Genomic DNA, 13,923 nt, shown 5'->3' on the forward strand with positions numbered 1-13,923 from the left:
GGGCCTAGAAACCATTGAGCTACAAGCACATTATAGCATAAATTAAAAATCACTGAGAAACAAAATCTATCTAACAAAAATGGCTTGCCACCAAGACAATCAATTAAGTAACAATAGCAAAAATGTTGGGCAAGCAGCTTTTTCCAATTTGCAGCTCACATTCAAAACAGAACAAATTTCTGAAACTAAAATTTCAAGTCTCAGAGTAGAAAAAACACTTCGTAGAGGTGAATTTCTAACATATTGACTCTAGTTGGAAATTATGAGACTTCCAATTAGCTTTCATGTGCCTCATTTCTTCTTTTCCGAAGCTCCACCACCAGCCCTGCATCAGAAGTCACACACGACAATAAGTAACTATTGATATGATTATGAATTCACAAACCAGGTTAGCATTCTTTAAGATTCGGGGACGAGAAATAGAATCTTGTTTACCTGATCTTACGGAGGACATTGGACATCTCCTCGCGCTTCTTCTTTGCCCTCTTGTGGGTTCCCAACTTTCTCTTAGCAACTTTCAGTGCACGTTTGTCCTTGCCTACCTTAAGAAGCTCAGTGATTCTCTTTTCATATGGTGCAAAACCAGCAACTTCCCGGATCAAATTCCTAACAAAGTGTACCCTTTTACTAGTTTTCTGCACCAGCAAATAATATCATCAATTGAAGCATTTTCAGCAGCCTATGCTTAAAATTACTACAAAAGTAGTCACTAATCTCTTCAGCCATCAAGAGAAGAACTTAAATCAAATACCAAATACAAATTCCTATATTATATAACATATCAACATGGCTTCTGGGTTGAACAATCAAATTCAAAGCATGATTTAAGATGTGAAAACATTGCAGATGTAAAATATGAATCAACTTACCCCTTTGCGATCAGAAGGGCGTGGAGCTAATTCCTTCCTGGTCACTATGTGGCCTTTATTCAATCCCACAAAAATCCCAGTGTTTGGCTGTTTTGGAGCCATTACCTGCTTCAACAATAGGAAAAAACAAGCTTCATCACGTACCCATTTGATTCCCAGATTCATCACACATATTCATCGTTTCAGTTAGTAATTAGCTACAACCAAACACAATAAATTTAAATGTGCAAACCTTACAAGTCCAAAAAAAAAAATATATATATATTGTGCAGCAGTCAAAACGAGAAACAGAGAGATGAACACATATCAAAAGGATAGAAAGCTCAGCAGCATTTACTATTTTCTTCCTATTTTTTCTGGGAAAATAAGCAGTAAATGTACTCGTTTAGGGTTTCACGATATGAGGAAATGACATGAACGAGAAATAGAACGCTAGAGTGCTAGGCCTTTACCTCAGTCGGAGCTTGGAGGATCTCTGAGACGGGTTAGAAGAAGAAGGCCTAGGGTTTTGGGGTTTGAGCTTGATTTTTATATATAAAGAGTTTTAATGGGGAAACTGGAAAAAGATTAAGGGTAGTTTGGTCAATGAAAATTACGGCCCAATTTCGGCCCAGATGTAGAAACCAACGTCTCAATTATAGTGGGGTTTAGTTTGTTGGACATCATAGGAAGTAACTGAACGAAGCCCATCTACCGCTACATTTCTTTATTTTAATTTTTTAATAAGTTGCTAATCAATTGATCAAGCATTTATTTACTAATTTATTAGAACCACCCTATACATAAACAAAGATTTATGATTGTGATGTAAACGAGGAGAATCTAATCCAATATTTTAATATGTAATTGTTGAATTATATTATAGGGCAAAAATGTTGGATCTTGTACTCCTTTTGTTTTTAAATTTTTAGGCTGATTTATTTACTCATGGTTAAAAAAAATTAAATATTTGATTATATATATGGTTAAAAAAAATAGACCGCCTTTGGTAGTCTTATACATGTAGATCAAAGATGCTTCAAACTATTTAAAAATGATTGTAATTTTACATGTCCAAATTTTTTAAGATGAAAGGTTGAGATTATACTTTTGCCTAAGTTTTATTAAATTTTCTTAAGAGTAAATTGGAAGAGAGATAATTGGTTTTTATTATTATAATTATATACAAAGTTATATTGAAAGAGGGAGATTCAAATGAAGGAACTCTGATGCAAAAGTAAATGTTCTTAACTACTTGAGTTACAAATCTCTTGTTAAATTGAGAATTAAATTAAAAAACTTCAAATAATACACAACGATTGTTTGCTTTTAATTATTTAAATCATCATCATATTTTTAAATAAAAAAAACCAAAAAATGAAAGAAAAAAGAAACAGAGTAAAATTTAGTTTCTGTATTTTGTAATAAAGTTTTATAGTCAAAAGAGTAAGGAGTGGATGGAGGGAGCAGGTGAGACATCTACATAAGAACGGTAGGAGAAGATGAATTAAAAAGACAACAAATGCCACTGTAAGTGGAGCCAATTTACACAACTGCCACTTCCAATGTAAAGCCAACGATGATGATTGGAGGCCTTTACCGGGCGCTTTCATGTTTCGTCCACTTCCACCTATTCTTCAAGAAATGAAGAAAACCCAAATGGGCATTGACTTGCAGGTATAGACCTCTATTCACACTTCTTCATTTTTTAAATTTTCATTTGAACTTTAACTTACTACCAAATTTGTATAATACCATAACTGAGCAGCAGCTCATACGCAAAAACCATGCTTTAATTTCATATTGACCACGAATCCCATGCTCTTCATCTTCAATTATGTTAAATCTCGCGTGATGCCGTGAGATTCCAGCATTTGATCAAAGTTGAAATCTTTGTCTGGGTATCTGTTACTTTCTTCTCTTTGCTCTTTGTTTTTGTTTTTTTTTTTGGTGTTCTTGTCTCACTGGATGTAGAAATTGTGATCAAAAGCTGCTGAAGATTTTTCAGTGCATCAAAAAACTGTAATGGTTGAGATCCAATTGAGTTCAGTATCATGTTTCAGCTTCTGGGTCCTTATAAATAACAGCTTTGGTTTCAATTTTTGATTATCAAGCTCTGGTTAGAGGTACCCTTAATTTGAGTCGAGTTCCCCATAGAACATTTTGCTTGATCCCTTTCTTCTGCCACAGCCATCTGGTCATTTGTGTTGTTTAATTTGTGACCATCCTTGTTTGTGTTGTTTTCATCTCCATAGATCCTCTCTTTTCTTATAATTTGCTCAGTCCATTGAGTTCTTGTTTGTGACAAAAGTCAATGCATACTTCTATGTTATTTCCAATTGGCCTATCCTTGCGTTTGGAATCCCAATGTTTAGGTGCTGCTGAAATTTCCTTAGTTATTAGTATCTTATTGAATTCTTGTATCTGTGAGTTTTGATCTGTCATAGTATGCTTTAGACTGTAGGGCTCAATGTCAATCCTATGTGGCTGCCCTCTCATTGAGTGCGTTTACTGTCTGGCATGTACCCGCTGGGCTTGGAAGCGATGCCTCCACACAGCGGGTCATGACAGTGAGACTTGGGGCATTGCCACTGCTGAAGAATTCGAGCCTGTTCCTCGCCTTTGCCGCTACATTCTAGCAGTTTATGAAGATGACCTTCGCCAACCCCTTTGGGAGCCCCCTGGTGGGTATGGAATTAAACCAGATTGGTTAATTTTGAAAAAGACATATGAAGATACTCAAGGACAAGCTCCTCCATATATATTATATCTTGATCATGACCATGCTGATATAGTTCTTGCCTTCAGAGGCCTTAACTTGGCAAGAGAGAGTGACTATGCAGTTCTTATGGATAATAAGCTGGGCAAGAAGAAATTTGATGGCGGGTATGTTCACAATGGGCTATTGAAAGCCGCTGAATGGGTTCTGGATGCAGAATGTGAGATTTTGAAAGATTTGGTAGAGAAGTATCCAAATTATACTTTGACTTTCACGGGACACTCCCTAGGGTCCGGTGTAGCAGCATTGTTAACAATGGTGGTGGTGCAGAACAGGGATAGGTTGGGGAACATTGATCGGAAGAGGGTTAGGGGCTACGCTATTGCACCTGCGAGGTGTATGTCATTGAACTTAGCCGTCAGATATGCAGACGTCATCAATTCTGTTGTGCTTCAGGCAAGTATTTAGTCCCTTTCTTTGTTCATATTTTGTCTCGGTAGGAAGAATTTGTTCGATAAGTTTAAAGGAATATACATCTTATCATGCTTCAGCCTTATATTCTATATTTATTGGCATCTTCTATCTCATTGTTGTGTAAACTGTTCATCTCAAAAGCTCCTTTGTCTGTATTGGCAATGCATGGGAGCTTGTTCTTTGAAAAACTAAACACTAAAGGATGTATTCGCACAACTATACAATAGACTTTTATAATCTTTATGCAGTAGTTCCATAAATGCATTCCTTAGATTTGATTGTGATCATTATGCTGAACCAGGATGACTTCTTACCTCGGACAGCTACACCCTTGGAAGACATTTTCAAGTCACTTTTCTGGTATAATTGGCTCTGATCACTCTTTTCAACTATTGCTTTGTTTCAGCTGAAGGGGCCCATAAAGAGGGCATACTTAACTTAAGAATTAGTTAGGTGATCATATCAATTTTGGATTTTTAGTTATCTGGATTTTCACCTTTTGAATGTTAATTCAATATATTGTTAAAATTGGACTTTATTTCGTTAAACAGTTTGCCGTGCCTACTGTGCATACGATGCATGAGGGACACATGCATACCTGAGGAGAAGATGCTTAAAGATCCAAGGAGGCTGTACGCACCTGGCCGCCTCTATCACATTGTTGAAAGAAAGCCTTTTAGGTATTGTCAGTCATTAATGAGCAAACTTTTGGGATTATCTGCTCAAAATAGGTGCAGAAACTTATTTTATCCTGACCAAGATTACTATTACTAATAACAAGTTTCTCGTGTTGTTCTTGCTTTTGTCAGTGTGTGGTCAATATGCAAACTAACATAGAACATCATATGCCTATATCCAGGTCCTGTTAACTAAATCTTTCCTATTAGGGATTTTATACAATGGTACCTGGTGTATGCGGGATTCCCCCCATCCACATTGAACCAAAGACATAGCAGTTTAATAGATATTTTGCTGAGCAGGGAGTAACTGTTGATCTTATCTTGTGTAAGGGACTTCCCATCTGCATATTTTTGTTTGCAGGTTAGGAAGGTTTCCCCCAGTGGTCAAGACTGCAGTGCCCGTAGATGGGCGATTTGAGCACATAGTTCTTTCTTGTAATGCCACTTCAGACCATGCCATCATTTGGATAGAGAGAGAAGCCCAAAGGGCTCTAAAGGTAAGTTTTTCCTTCAAGTAGATTTTATAGGAAATATGTCTCTACTTTCTGCATTTGCAAAAGACTAGGTTTCCAACTTGCAATAGTCTGGTGTCTCAATCTCCGCAATTTTTTTTTTCCACTTCCCTTCAGTTAATGTTGGAGAAAGATCAAATTATGGAGATACCGCCAAAGCAAAAAATGGAGCGGCAGGAGACGTTAGCCAAAGAACACACTGAGGAGTACAGGGCTGCATTACAGAGGGCTGTCACGTTGGCCGTGCCTCACGCATATTCACCATCTATCTATGGAACTTTTGATGAGAAGGATGAGGAGGAGCATTCATATGGATCCAGTGGGGAATCTTCTTTTAGTTCCACTAAGAAAAGCAAGACATTTGTTGTGCGGTTTTGATTTTGAAGAGAAACAGAACAAAAAAAAGGAGTGAGTGTTGTTGTTATTATGATGACTTAATATTTAGTGATCGATCATTAATTTATTGTAATATTTTTTTCATGTACAATCAGAGGAAAAGAATAAACATGCGACAAACTATTCATTGATTCATTCCCTACTTTTTTTCTTGAGCTAAAAGTTGTAGCTCTTTGTGATGCCTCATTTCATGACAAATTTATTTATTTTGGTTAACAGTTCATGACAAGTTTAAACACTTTGATGATTGTAACATTAATTCCTTGATTAAAAAAACATAAACAAACCAAATTATGATAAATACAAGGAAAGGAAACCATTTAACGGGTTCTTGTTTAATAATAATAATTTTAAAAAATAAAAATAAAAGGAACGAAAAACTTTTGCATTCCATTGTGTTTTCAAAGTCCTTTACATTTAACCCAAAAAAGAAAGGAAAAAAAAGAAAGAGAGGCTTGGCGCAGAGGCGAGTATATTTCACGCACAACACAAAGGTTCAGTTAGTGTCAATGGCTTCCATCGTCTCAATCTTTCTTCTTTTGGCGTTTACGTCATTCTTCTCCAGCTCATCTGCTGAAGTGTAAGAAATTCATCTCAATTTTCATTTCTGTAGCCTCATCTTATTTATGACTCAATCTTAAGCTACCAGCTATTTGAGATTCACTAGTAGATTTCGCAATTTTTGGTTCCTTAATTCTCACATTTCAGCCTTGTTTTCTCGCTAATTAATTAATTAATTAATTAATGGCTATCGTTGCACTTAGGCTTTAAATTTACAGTTTTGCAATGATCTATGGATTCTGGAATTATACCTTCTTTTTCCTCATTCTGCCCAAGTCTTACTCATTTTATTTATTTATTTTTTGTTGTAAATTGTTGAAGTTCGAAAAATCGGCCTAGGCGGGAGGACACCGCCTAGGCGCTAGGTGGGAGGACGGCTTCTTCTCTACTCATCAGAGGTATCTTTGATTTTTTCTTCTTTTCTTTGTTAAGAGGAGATGATGGAGGCAGAGAGAGGAGAGACGATGGAGGTAGAGAGAGATGGGAGGTGATGGAGGCGGAGAGATGAGAGATAAGTGTGGATAGGGTTCGTCCCAAAAAAGGTGCTAGGGGCAGTGAAACGTTGTGTTTCACTTATGGGCTGGTATTTTAACAAGGTTCTCTTTTGAGCTATTTTTTTTGTTAGTCTGAGTTGCTAAATAGACATAAATTAAGTAAAAGAAAGATGCCTGTCACAAACTGATGGAAGTGTTTATTTCTGTCTATGTTTCGACTGTGTTTGTTTGGTTCATTCTACTCGTCCTTAATCTTTTCTGTTGCGATCATTTTGCTTCAGTAGCAGGAAGGAACTAAGGAGTGAGGAAACCAACAAAGAAACTTTCATACGCTTTGGCCACTCAGTTCATTCTAACAGAATTGACCCTTCACGGGCTGTCCAACTATCTTGGCGACCAAGGTCAGGTACATTCATGAATTTTTTATTTCATGAATTTCGCGAAGTTTCCAAATCGGCGAATGTGTAATGTCTTGTTGCTGTAAGACTCTGAGTTCTTGATTCTTGCAATAGGGTCTTTTTATATCAAGGTTTCCTATCAGATGAGGAGTGTGACCACCTTGTTTCTTTGGTACGTCCCCTGACATCTTTCTTTGAGATTTTCAGCATATAAATTGGTTAAGGCTGCTTGGTAGTTCTAAATTGATGTTTTGGGCTTAGGCACATGGTGGAGAAGAGAAATCATTGACAGAATATGATGATTTAGGAAACACCAACACAATCAGGCTGCATAAAAGTTTAGAAATTCCCTTGAACATGGAGGTACCTTTCATGTTTTCCGTGACTTGTTATTGTAATTGGGTTTCAGAACACCAGTACTACTGACTGTCAAAGTGTGCGTTCTTAATCATTTCACTGGTATGCTGCACAATATCTGATGATTAACAGTCTTTTGGTTTCTAGGATGAGATTGTTTCAAGGATTGAGGAAAGAATTTCAGCTTGGACTTTCCTTCCTAAAGGTATCTCCCCTCAGTGTTATTGCTATGGTCTTCTATTCCTGAACTGGCTGACTTGTTGGGCATCATACCTTACGTATGTAGTGCTTGTGTTTGTCCTTCAGAGAATAGCAGAGCTTTACAGGTTTCGCGTAATGGGGTCGAGGAGGCTGAGAAGAATTTAAATTTTTTTGGTAACAAATCTACATTGGAACAGAGTGAGCCCTTGATAGCAACAGTCATTTTGTATCTCTCAAACGTCACTCATGGTGGCGAGATTCTATTCCCAGAGTCTGAGGTGAGATGGAAACTGTCCCTTATTTCTGCTTTTTCGTTATAGATTTGGGATGTATTGTCAAATGCTGATCATGACTGAAACCATCACAGCTGAGGAGCGAGGTTTGGTCTGATTGTGGAAAGAGTAGCAGCATCTTGAAACCCACTAAAGGAAATGCAATCCTGTTTTTCACTCTCCATCCTAATGCATCTCCGGATAAGAGTAGCCCCCATACCAGATGCCCAGTACTTGAAGGGGAAATGTGGTGTGCCACAAAATTCATTTATGCAAAAGCCATTGGTGGGGAAAAAGTGTCATCCGATTCCGAGAGCAGCGAATGCACCGATGAAGACAATAACTGTCCCAATTGGGCTTCGATTGGGGAGTGTCAAAGGAACCCTGTGTTCATGGTTGGTTCGCCTGATTACTATGGGACATGCAGGAAGAGTTGTAATGCGTGCTGATGGGCAAACCTCTAAAGTGTCTTTTACCTCAACAACTATTGTTTCCACAATGCAGATTGGTCAATAAAGATTACAGTGTGAATATCAATCTTCTTATTTGATTTCAGTGTTCAAATGGTAGGATTTCATTTCTGCAAAGAAGCTCTACAGTGAAAAAATTCAAATCAATTCCATTCCAAATCAAGCTTGAAACAGTTTAAAGATAATGAATTATTGAAGAAAATCCAGATGAAAGATCAAAATTTCACATTAATACAAAAGCAAACTCTAAATTGGAAGAACATGAGAAGCAGCATAATTGATCTATGGCACAGATGCTAGAGATGGGTTTGGCTTCTTTAAAGCACATGAAGATTTGAAGGCCTCTATCTGTGACTGGCACTTGACGTAGTCCCCTTTGTTCTCCTCCAAGCATTTCTTCAGGGCCTCAACATCGCACGCAGAGATTATCTTCTTCCTCTCGATGTTCTTTGTTTCCGAAGCCCTCTCGTCCATTGTTGCGTGCTTCCAATCGGTGGAAATCGAACAACTTGTAAAATCAAATTATAGAGTCGTGGGTTTATTGTCTCCCTCCGTTGTTTGGCGGCTGAGAAAAAGGAAAATGCGAGCTCAGTGAAAACGCACCGTTTGCGACCAAAAACAAAGAATGAAACGTAGCGTTTTGTGACCGAAACAAAAAATGAAACTCAAAATGCGTTCGATGCGTTTCGGGTTGTTTCTGCGCTGGCCCATTTATAATCCCTATCCTTTTCAGGAGAGGAGAGGGAGCGTAAGATGAACGACACGTCATCAAAATTTGAATGGATGCCCTCCCAGGCCTTAACGGCTATTTGGTTCTTACCAAAAAATAAAGACCAAAATCAAAATAAAATCAAAACCAGAAGCAACAAATTCAGAACCCATTTACTCCCAATTGGCAATTCACGTTGAGTAATCTTCCTCTCTCAAAATTTTCAATTTCACCCTTTTGGATCCCAAATTGAAACCCTAATTTCACTAGCTGAGAAATTTTCAATTCTATATGGCGTCGTCTTTGTGCGACCACCCTGACCGCACCAAGACCCTTATGCGTCCGAACCCATCTCGGAAGGTACGATTTGTAGCGAAGATCAGGGGTTTTACGGGTCCGGAGGGGGAGCTATCAAGTGAGGTTTCTTGGATCTCTGTGAACAAGCCCAAGGGAGAGGCTTCTGAGAGTGTCACTCTCTCTTTCAGAGAACAGGAAGCAAGGTAATGTTGCTCTTTGTGCCGGGGTCTTATTTATTTCTCTTTTTTTATTTCGTCATAATTCAATTATGAAAATGTAATTTTGGTTGGTATTTTTTTCGTTTCTGAGAAAGCCTGGAAAATGAAAAGATATAAGTTCTTGGTAGTGTCAGATAAATTAATTAGTAAATATTATACTTTGGCTAATACAGCTAGTCAGCTTAATTGAATTGAGGCTTTTCAAATTTCAGGCGTAAAAAGGGAACACCAATAATTGGATAAATTGAATTTTCTTTCCTCTTCGTTATCTTTTTTGTTTTATGATATAATAAAACAAGAATTTTCTTTTGCTGTCCTGCAGCCGTAAAGAATCTTATGAAGTGGACTACTGCTATGATCAATATGAAGACAATAATGTGATTTTTTCTCGAGAAGTAAAGCCTCTAATTCCTGGGATTCTTGATGGTTGTAATGCCACTGTGATTGCATTTGGAGCAAGAGGCAGTGGAAAGACTTGCTTAATTCAGGTGAGTGTATTTCTATCAATCCCCAAAAAAGCTTTCACTCCAGTTTCTTGGGAAATAAACTTTACAATAATGAGTTGAACCACTTGATTTTGAAGGGTTCTAGTGAGAAACCGGGTTTGGCAGCACTAGCAATGGCTGATATTCTTTCACTGACTGAGAAAGATGGAAATTCAGTTACTATATCTTCCTATGAGGTTTATCAGGACCATGTATATGATATCTTGGACCCAGAACGCAAAGTAGTTTTGGTACAGGGTGATGCTCAAGGGAAAATTCGGCTTAAAGGACTTTCTCAGGCAAGTTATTTGGTGTTTTCAATGTAGATGGTAAGACTGGGCGTCTATTGTACATTCTTGATGACATAATTTCCATATCTTTCCAGGTTCCCATGAAATCCATTTCAGAGTTCTACAAATTATGTGTTACTGGGTGTGGTTCCCGTAAACCAGCACAAAAGGTAGCAACTGAACTTCCACGCAGGAGCCACAAGGGCTTGATAGTGCATGTATCATCTCCCAGTGAAAACTCAGATACACTTCATGTGGGCAAGCTGAATTTTGTTGACTTGGCAGGTTGAATTTTTTAAGCACAGGCCTCAAATATCTTTTTCAGCCTCTTTGGTTTTAACAATGTTATATAGGCAATAACTTTGTTGAATCTGCCCTTAACAGGTTATGAGGATACCAGAAAGAAAAGTATCAACGGCCTTAATCTTGTTGAGAATAGTAAAATTCATAAGACAATGTATGCCATGTTAAATGTTGTTCACGCATTGAGTACCACAGAAAATCATGTGCCTTACAGGGAAAGCAAGCTCACACACTTATTGCAAGACTCCCTGGGTGGGGCAAGTAGAGTTTTGATGGTCACTTGTTTGGTAAGGTTTTAAGTTTGGTTGCAAGTTTTCTTTTTCTGGTTTATTGTTGTCTGACAGCTTTGACTGCCTTTGATCACCTTCACATATTATCTCTCTCTTTCACCGTAGAAACCATCATTCTGCCCAGATTCCATTTACATGGTAAGCTTGGTGTCTCGCTCTTTTCAAAACAACAATGGGGCTGTCATAGACTCCACAAAGAAAACTAAGTGTTTGACAAGATCGGCGGTGCTTTCATCACGTAAGATCCATGTACCCAAGACCATTTCTGTTACAGCAAAGAAACAAACCATTTCCAGAGTGCCTCTTTCTGACAAGAAGATCAATGGTAGTACGGCATCCGTATTGAAAGGAAGGTATGTTATGAAGGTCCCTCTTGTAAACTAAGTTGTAGTTGAATCATTTTTCCCATTCCAATGTACTGACTTTAATTTATAATATATTTTTCTTTTTAAAGGAAGCTATTTGATGAAACAAGTCAGTTGACCAAATCGGAGAAGGTACTTAATCTCCAACTTTGTATCAGATATTGTTGTCTCATTTATCCTGGATATGCGCAAAGGTAGAAAAAGCACCACCTTATCAACTCGAAACTGTTTGATTCATATGCCAGGATTATAAGCACATCTAACATATGAGTGTGGGAAGCTTATATGCTTTCCCTGACACATTTCTATGCCAAGCATTTTGCAATCTCAGATATGAGAATTTGGATTTCCAACCTGAATTTTAGCTTATTAGATTTTAATGCAGGTAAGTGCAATCTCAGATGTGGCCTCAACCACAGAAACTTCTTTAGATAAAGAGGTGAGGGTCTTTTATATTTTACCTTTGATCTGATCTATATTCAGATTTTCAAGAAGTGAGGACACTTGTGGGGGAGTAATCTTGTATTCTTATTCAGACATTGCATCGTATTTTTGCAGGAAATGTCAATTTCAAATGTTACCAAAGCAACAGAACATCTAGAATGTGTAATTTATCCTTTACAGTATTCCTGTATTGTTATAGAATAATACCTTTGGAATCTGTGACTGACGGCAACTGATGGTCTATGCAGGAGAATTCATTATCAGATACTTTGAAGCCCACAGAATTTACTTTTATGGCTGAAAAGGTAATCACTAAGTCTAGCAAAATATAATAAGAGGGTTTTAGTTTTTATAAGATACATTTATTAAAGTTGTGATGGAGGTCAACTGAAATTCTGCAGGACAATTTATTATCAGATGCTCCAAAGCATGCAGAAAGTACTTTAATGGCAGAAAAGGTAATGGACAGTTGCTCCACAATCATGGCTTGGTTAAGTGGCATACATGCTTAATGGATTTTTCATTTTCTTTCCAGGATGTTTCTAGTAACAGTGGTGGTCATGCCAAGGAAGTTACTCCGAGTGTCAATAGCAGCAGCAGAAATACATTGTCTTTAGTTGAAGGTTGGTTTCTTATGGTTTGAATCGCCAGATCTAATTTGCAAGATATTAGATGCAAATTTAAATAACTATTTCTAATGTATTCTTTCATTTGACAGTCCATAACATGGAAAAGGAAAACAAGGACTCAGAGGTCAATGAAGAAGAATCGCCACCAATAAGTGCAAGATTACAAGAATTATCGATTCATTTGAAATCACTCTTTTCTACAACTCCGTTGTGCACAAATATGCCAGAGGAATCAAATAATTTGAAATCACTCTGTCCTGCAACTCCATTGCGCATAAATATGCCAGAGGGGAATGATGCTTCATCCTACAATCACCTCTCTACTAACATTGAAGAACCAAAAACTCCAGTTATCAATAAGGGTACGAAAGATAATGATAGATGGGAGGTTGGAAATTTCAACAGCCCTTGGGAAACACTTAATACGCACAATTCCGAAGTGAAGGTCTGATCTATCCCTTCTCTGCATCCAGTTTATGCGTTGACTTTGCTTCTAATGTTATTCTTTCATTGCAGCATTCCCTTGTCCAAGACTATCTTAGCTTCTTAAATACAGCTAGCAAGTAAGTAAATGTTTTTTTTTTCTTTCTAAGTTTCTGTTACTGAGCAATGCACTTTGAAAATTTTAGTATTTCTTTAACTCAGTTAAGCTTTCCTTTACAATCTAACCTTTCCTCTGTTTTTTTTTTTTCACTTCATAGGGAAGAATTGAAAAGATTAAATGTGAGGATCACTACTTTTCCATTATTATCATGGTTTTCTAGCATCTTTTCATATTTAACTGATTTGAGATTTTACATATAGGGGATTGGTGAGAAAAGAGCAACCTACATACTTGAATTGCGTGATGAATCTCTTAAGCCCTTCAAGAATGTAAGTATTCTCAATACAGAGTATGGGATTTATTTTTTTTTCTGTAGTTAAAGCTTTATAGTTGATTGCTTTTCAATTTTGCTTTTTCAGCTTGATGATTTAAAAGAGATTGGACTTTCAGCGAAGCAGGTACTTCTCGTCAATTTTCATATTATTTATCTTTCTAGTTAGTCCTATCCTATATATCCTAACTGCACTTGAGGAAAAGCATTGAGAACATTTGCGATCCTATTCGCTATTTATGGACAATTTTCTTAGTATATGAAAAGCATATGAATTCAGGCAATCAATATGTCGAATTTACTTTTAAATTTGTGTTTTGAAACACACAGATTAAAGGAATGATGAAGAAGGAAGTTGGAGGGCTTTTCAATTAGGTAATCAAGTATTACACACAGATTAAAGGCTTGACGAAGAAGGAAGTTAGAGGGCATTTTGAAGGTTTCTTTCTCCTTTGTTTTATATTTATCTTTTCTTTCTCCTTAGTATATGAAGATACTGTCATGGCATTGGCAACATCAAATTGCCTAAACCTTAACATAAAATTATCGTGTAATGTTGTACATTTTTATTTATTTATCGTGTAATTCCTATGAAAGACAGAAAAAAAAAAATCTTGATTGGAACTCATCAGGTGT

General features: G+C 37.1%; 4 protein-coding genes across 9 annotated transcripts; 3 read left to right on the forward strand and 1 right to left on the reverse strand.

Annotated features, from left to right (window-relative positions):
• Positions 1-69: 69 nt before the first annotated feature.
• On the reverse strand, positions 70-1,386 carry LOC117618927 (60S ribosomal protein L36-3-like). Its single transcript, XM_034348703.1, has 4 exons — positions 1,322-1,386; positions 870-974; positions 436-635; positions 70-325 (listed from the first exon to the last, which is right to left on the reverse strand). Exons 2-4 carry the CDS (start codon positions 969-971, stop codon positions 292-294), a joined length of 336 nt encoding a protein of 111 aa, XP_034204594.1. The 5' UTR covers positions 972-974; positions 1,322-1,386; the 3' UTR covers positions 70-291.
• Positions 1,387-2,407: 1,021 nt separating this feature from the next.
• LOC117619439 lies at positions 2,408-5,764 on the forward strand. Of its 2 annotated transcripts, XM_034349397.1 has the most exons (6): positions 2,408-2,525; positions 3,306-4,023; positions 4,343-4,401; positions 4,593-4,721; positions 5,083-5,218; positions 5,351-5,764. In XM_034349397.1, the coding sequence occupies exons 2-6, from the start codon at positions 3,319-3,321 to the stop codon at positions 5,609-5,611; spliced, it is 1,290 nt and encodes a 429-aa protein (XP_034205288.1). In that variant the 5' UTR covers positions 2,408-2,525; positions 3,306-3,318; the 3' UTR covers positions 5,612-5,764. The 2 variants fall into 2 exon arrangements, with proteins under 2 accessions (XP_034205288.1, XP_034205289.1); XM_034349398.1 differs by having other exon boundaries at positions 2,493-4,023.
• Positions 5,765-6,041: 277 nt separating this feature from the next.
• LOC117618525 (probable prolyl 4-hydroxylase 12) lies at positions 6,042-8,462 on the forward strand. 2 transcript variants are annotated; one of them, XM_034348105.1, is made up of 7 exons: positions 6,042-6,209; positions 6,966-7,085; positions 7,197-7,254; positions 7,344-7,445; positions 7,587-7,644; positions 7,746-7,918; positions 8,008-8,462. In XM_034348105.1, exons 1-7 carry the CDS (start codon positions 6,139-6,141, stop codon positions 8,359-8,361), a joined length of 936 nt encoding a protein of 311 aa, XP_034203996.1. In that variant the 5' UTR covers positions 6,042-6,138; the 3' UTR covers positions 8,362-8,462. The 2 variants fall into 2 exon arrangements, with proteins under 2 accessions (XP_034203996.1, XP_034203997.1); XM_034348106.1 differs by having other exon boundaries at positions 6,969-7,085.
• Positions 8,463-8,564: 102 nt separating this feature from the next.
• Positions 8,565-13,911, forward strand: LOC117618524 (kinesin-like protein KIN-10C). Of its 4 annotated transcripts, none has more exons than XM_034348101.1 (18): positions 8,565-9,591; positions 9,929-10,094; positions 10,190-10,390; positions 10,477-10,666; positions 10,766-10,971; positions 11,080-11,327; positions 11,429-11,471; positions 11,713-11,778; positions 11,898-11,945; positions 12,032-12,088; positions 12,185-12,241; positions 12,319-12,406; positions 12,502-12,857; positions 12,929-12,975; positions 13,114-13,135; positions 13,217-13,285; positions 13,376-13,414; positions 13,618-13,911. In XM_034348101.1, the coding sequence occupies exons 1-18, from the start codon at positions 9,383-9,385 to the stop codon at positions 13,660-13,662; spliced, it is 2,157 nt and encodes a 718-aa protein (XP_034203992.1). In that variant the 5' UTR covers positions 8,565-9,382; the 3' UTR covers positions 13,663-13,911. The 4 variants fall into 4 exon arrangements, with proteins under 4 accessions (XP_034203992.1, XP_034203993.1, XP_034203994.1 ...); XM_034348102.1 differs by having other exon boundaries at positions 11,725-11,778; XM_034348103.1 differs by lacking the exon at positions 11,898-11,945 and having other exon boundaries at positions 11,713-11,724.
• Positions 13,912-13,923: the final 12 nt, after the last annotated feature.

This window comes from Prunus dulcis, chromosome 2 (assembly GCF_902201215.1).
Source record: "Prunus dulcis chromosome 2, ALMONDv2, whole genome shotgun sequence".
NCBI lineage: Eukaryota > Viridiplantae > Streptophyta > Magnoliopsida > Rosales > Rosaceae > Prunus > Prunus dulcis.

Bases quoted from the DNA above. Each gene is read 5' to 3' on its own strand.
- LOC117618927 (XM_034348703.1), bottom strand. From the start codon at position 971: ATGGCTCCAAAACAGCCAAACACTGGGATTTTTGTGGGATTGAATAAA. The intron at 636-869 runs GTAAGTTGATTC...TTGCTGGTGCAG, and splicing joins GCCCTTCTGATCGCAAAGGG to AAAACTAGTAAAAGGGTACA. The intron at 326-435 runs GTAAACAAGATT...CTTCTGATGCAG, and splicing joins AATGTCCTCCGTAAGATCAG to GGCTGGTGGTGGAGCTTCGG.
- LOC117619439 (XM_034349397.1), top strand. From the start codon at position 3,319: ATGTCAATCCTATGTGGCTGCCCTCTCATTGAGTGCGTTTACTGTCTG. The intron at 4,722-5,082 runs GTATTGTCAGTC...TTTTGTTTGCAG, and splicing joins GTTGAAAGAAAGCCTTTTAG to GTTAGGAAGGTTTCCCCCAG. The intron at 5,219-5,350 runs GTAAGTTTTTCC...ACTTCCCTTCAG, and splicing joins AAGCCCAAAGGGCTCTAAAG to TTAATGTTGGAGAAAGATCA.
- LOC117618525 (XM_034348105.1), top strand. From the start codon at position 6,139: ATGGCTTCCATCGTCTCAATCTTTCTTCTTTTGGCGTTTACGTCATTC. The intron at 7,086-7,196 runs GTCAGGTACATT...TTCTTGCAATAG, and splicing joins CAACTATCTTGGCGACCAAG to GGTCTTTTTATATCAAGGTT. The intron at 7,645-7,745 runs GTATCTCCCCTC...TTTGTCCTTCAG, and splicing joins TTGGACTTTCCTTCCTAAAG to AGAATAGCAGAGCTTTACAG.
- LOC117618524 (XM_034348101.1), top strand. From the start codon at position 9,383: ATGGCGTCGTCTTTGTGCGACCACCCTGACCGCACCAAGACCCTTATG. The intron at 9,592-9,928 runs GTAATGTTGCTC...GCTGTCCTGCAG, and splicing joins TTCAGAGAACAGGAAGCAAG to CCGTAAAGAATCTTATGAAG. The intron at 10,095-10,189 runs GTGAGTGTATTT...TTGATTTTGAAG, and splicing joins GAAAGACTTGCTTAATTCAG to GGTTCTAGTGAGAAACCGGG.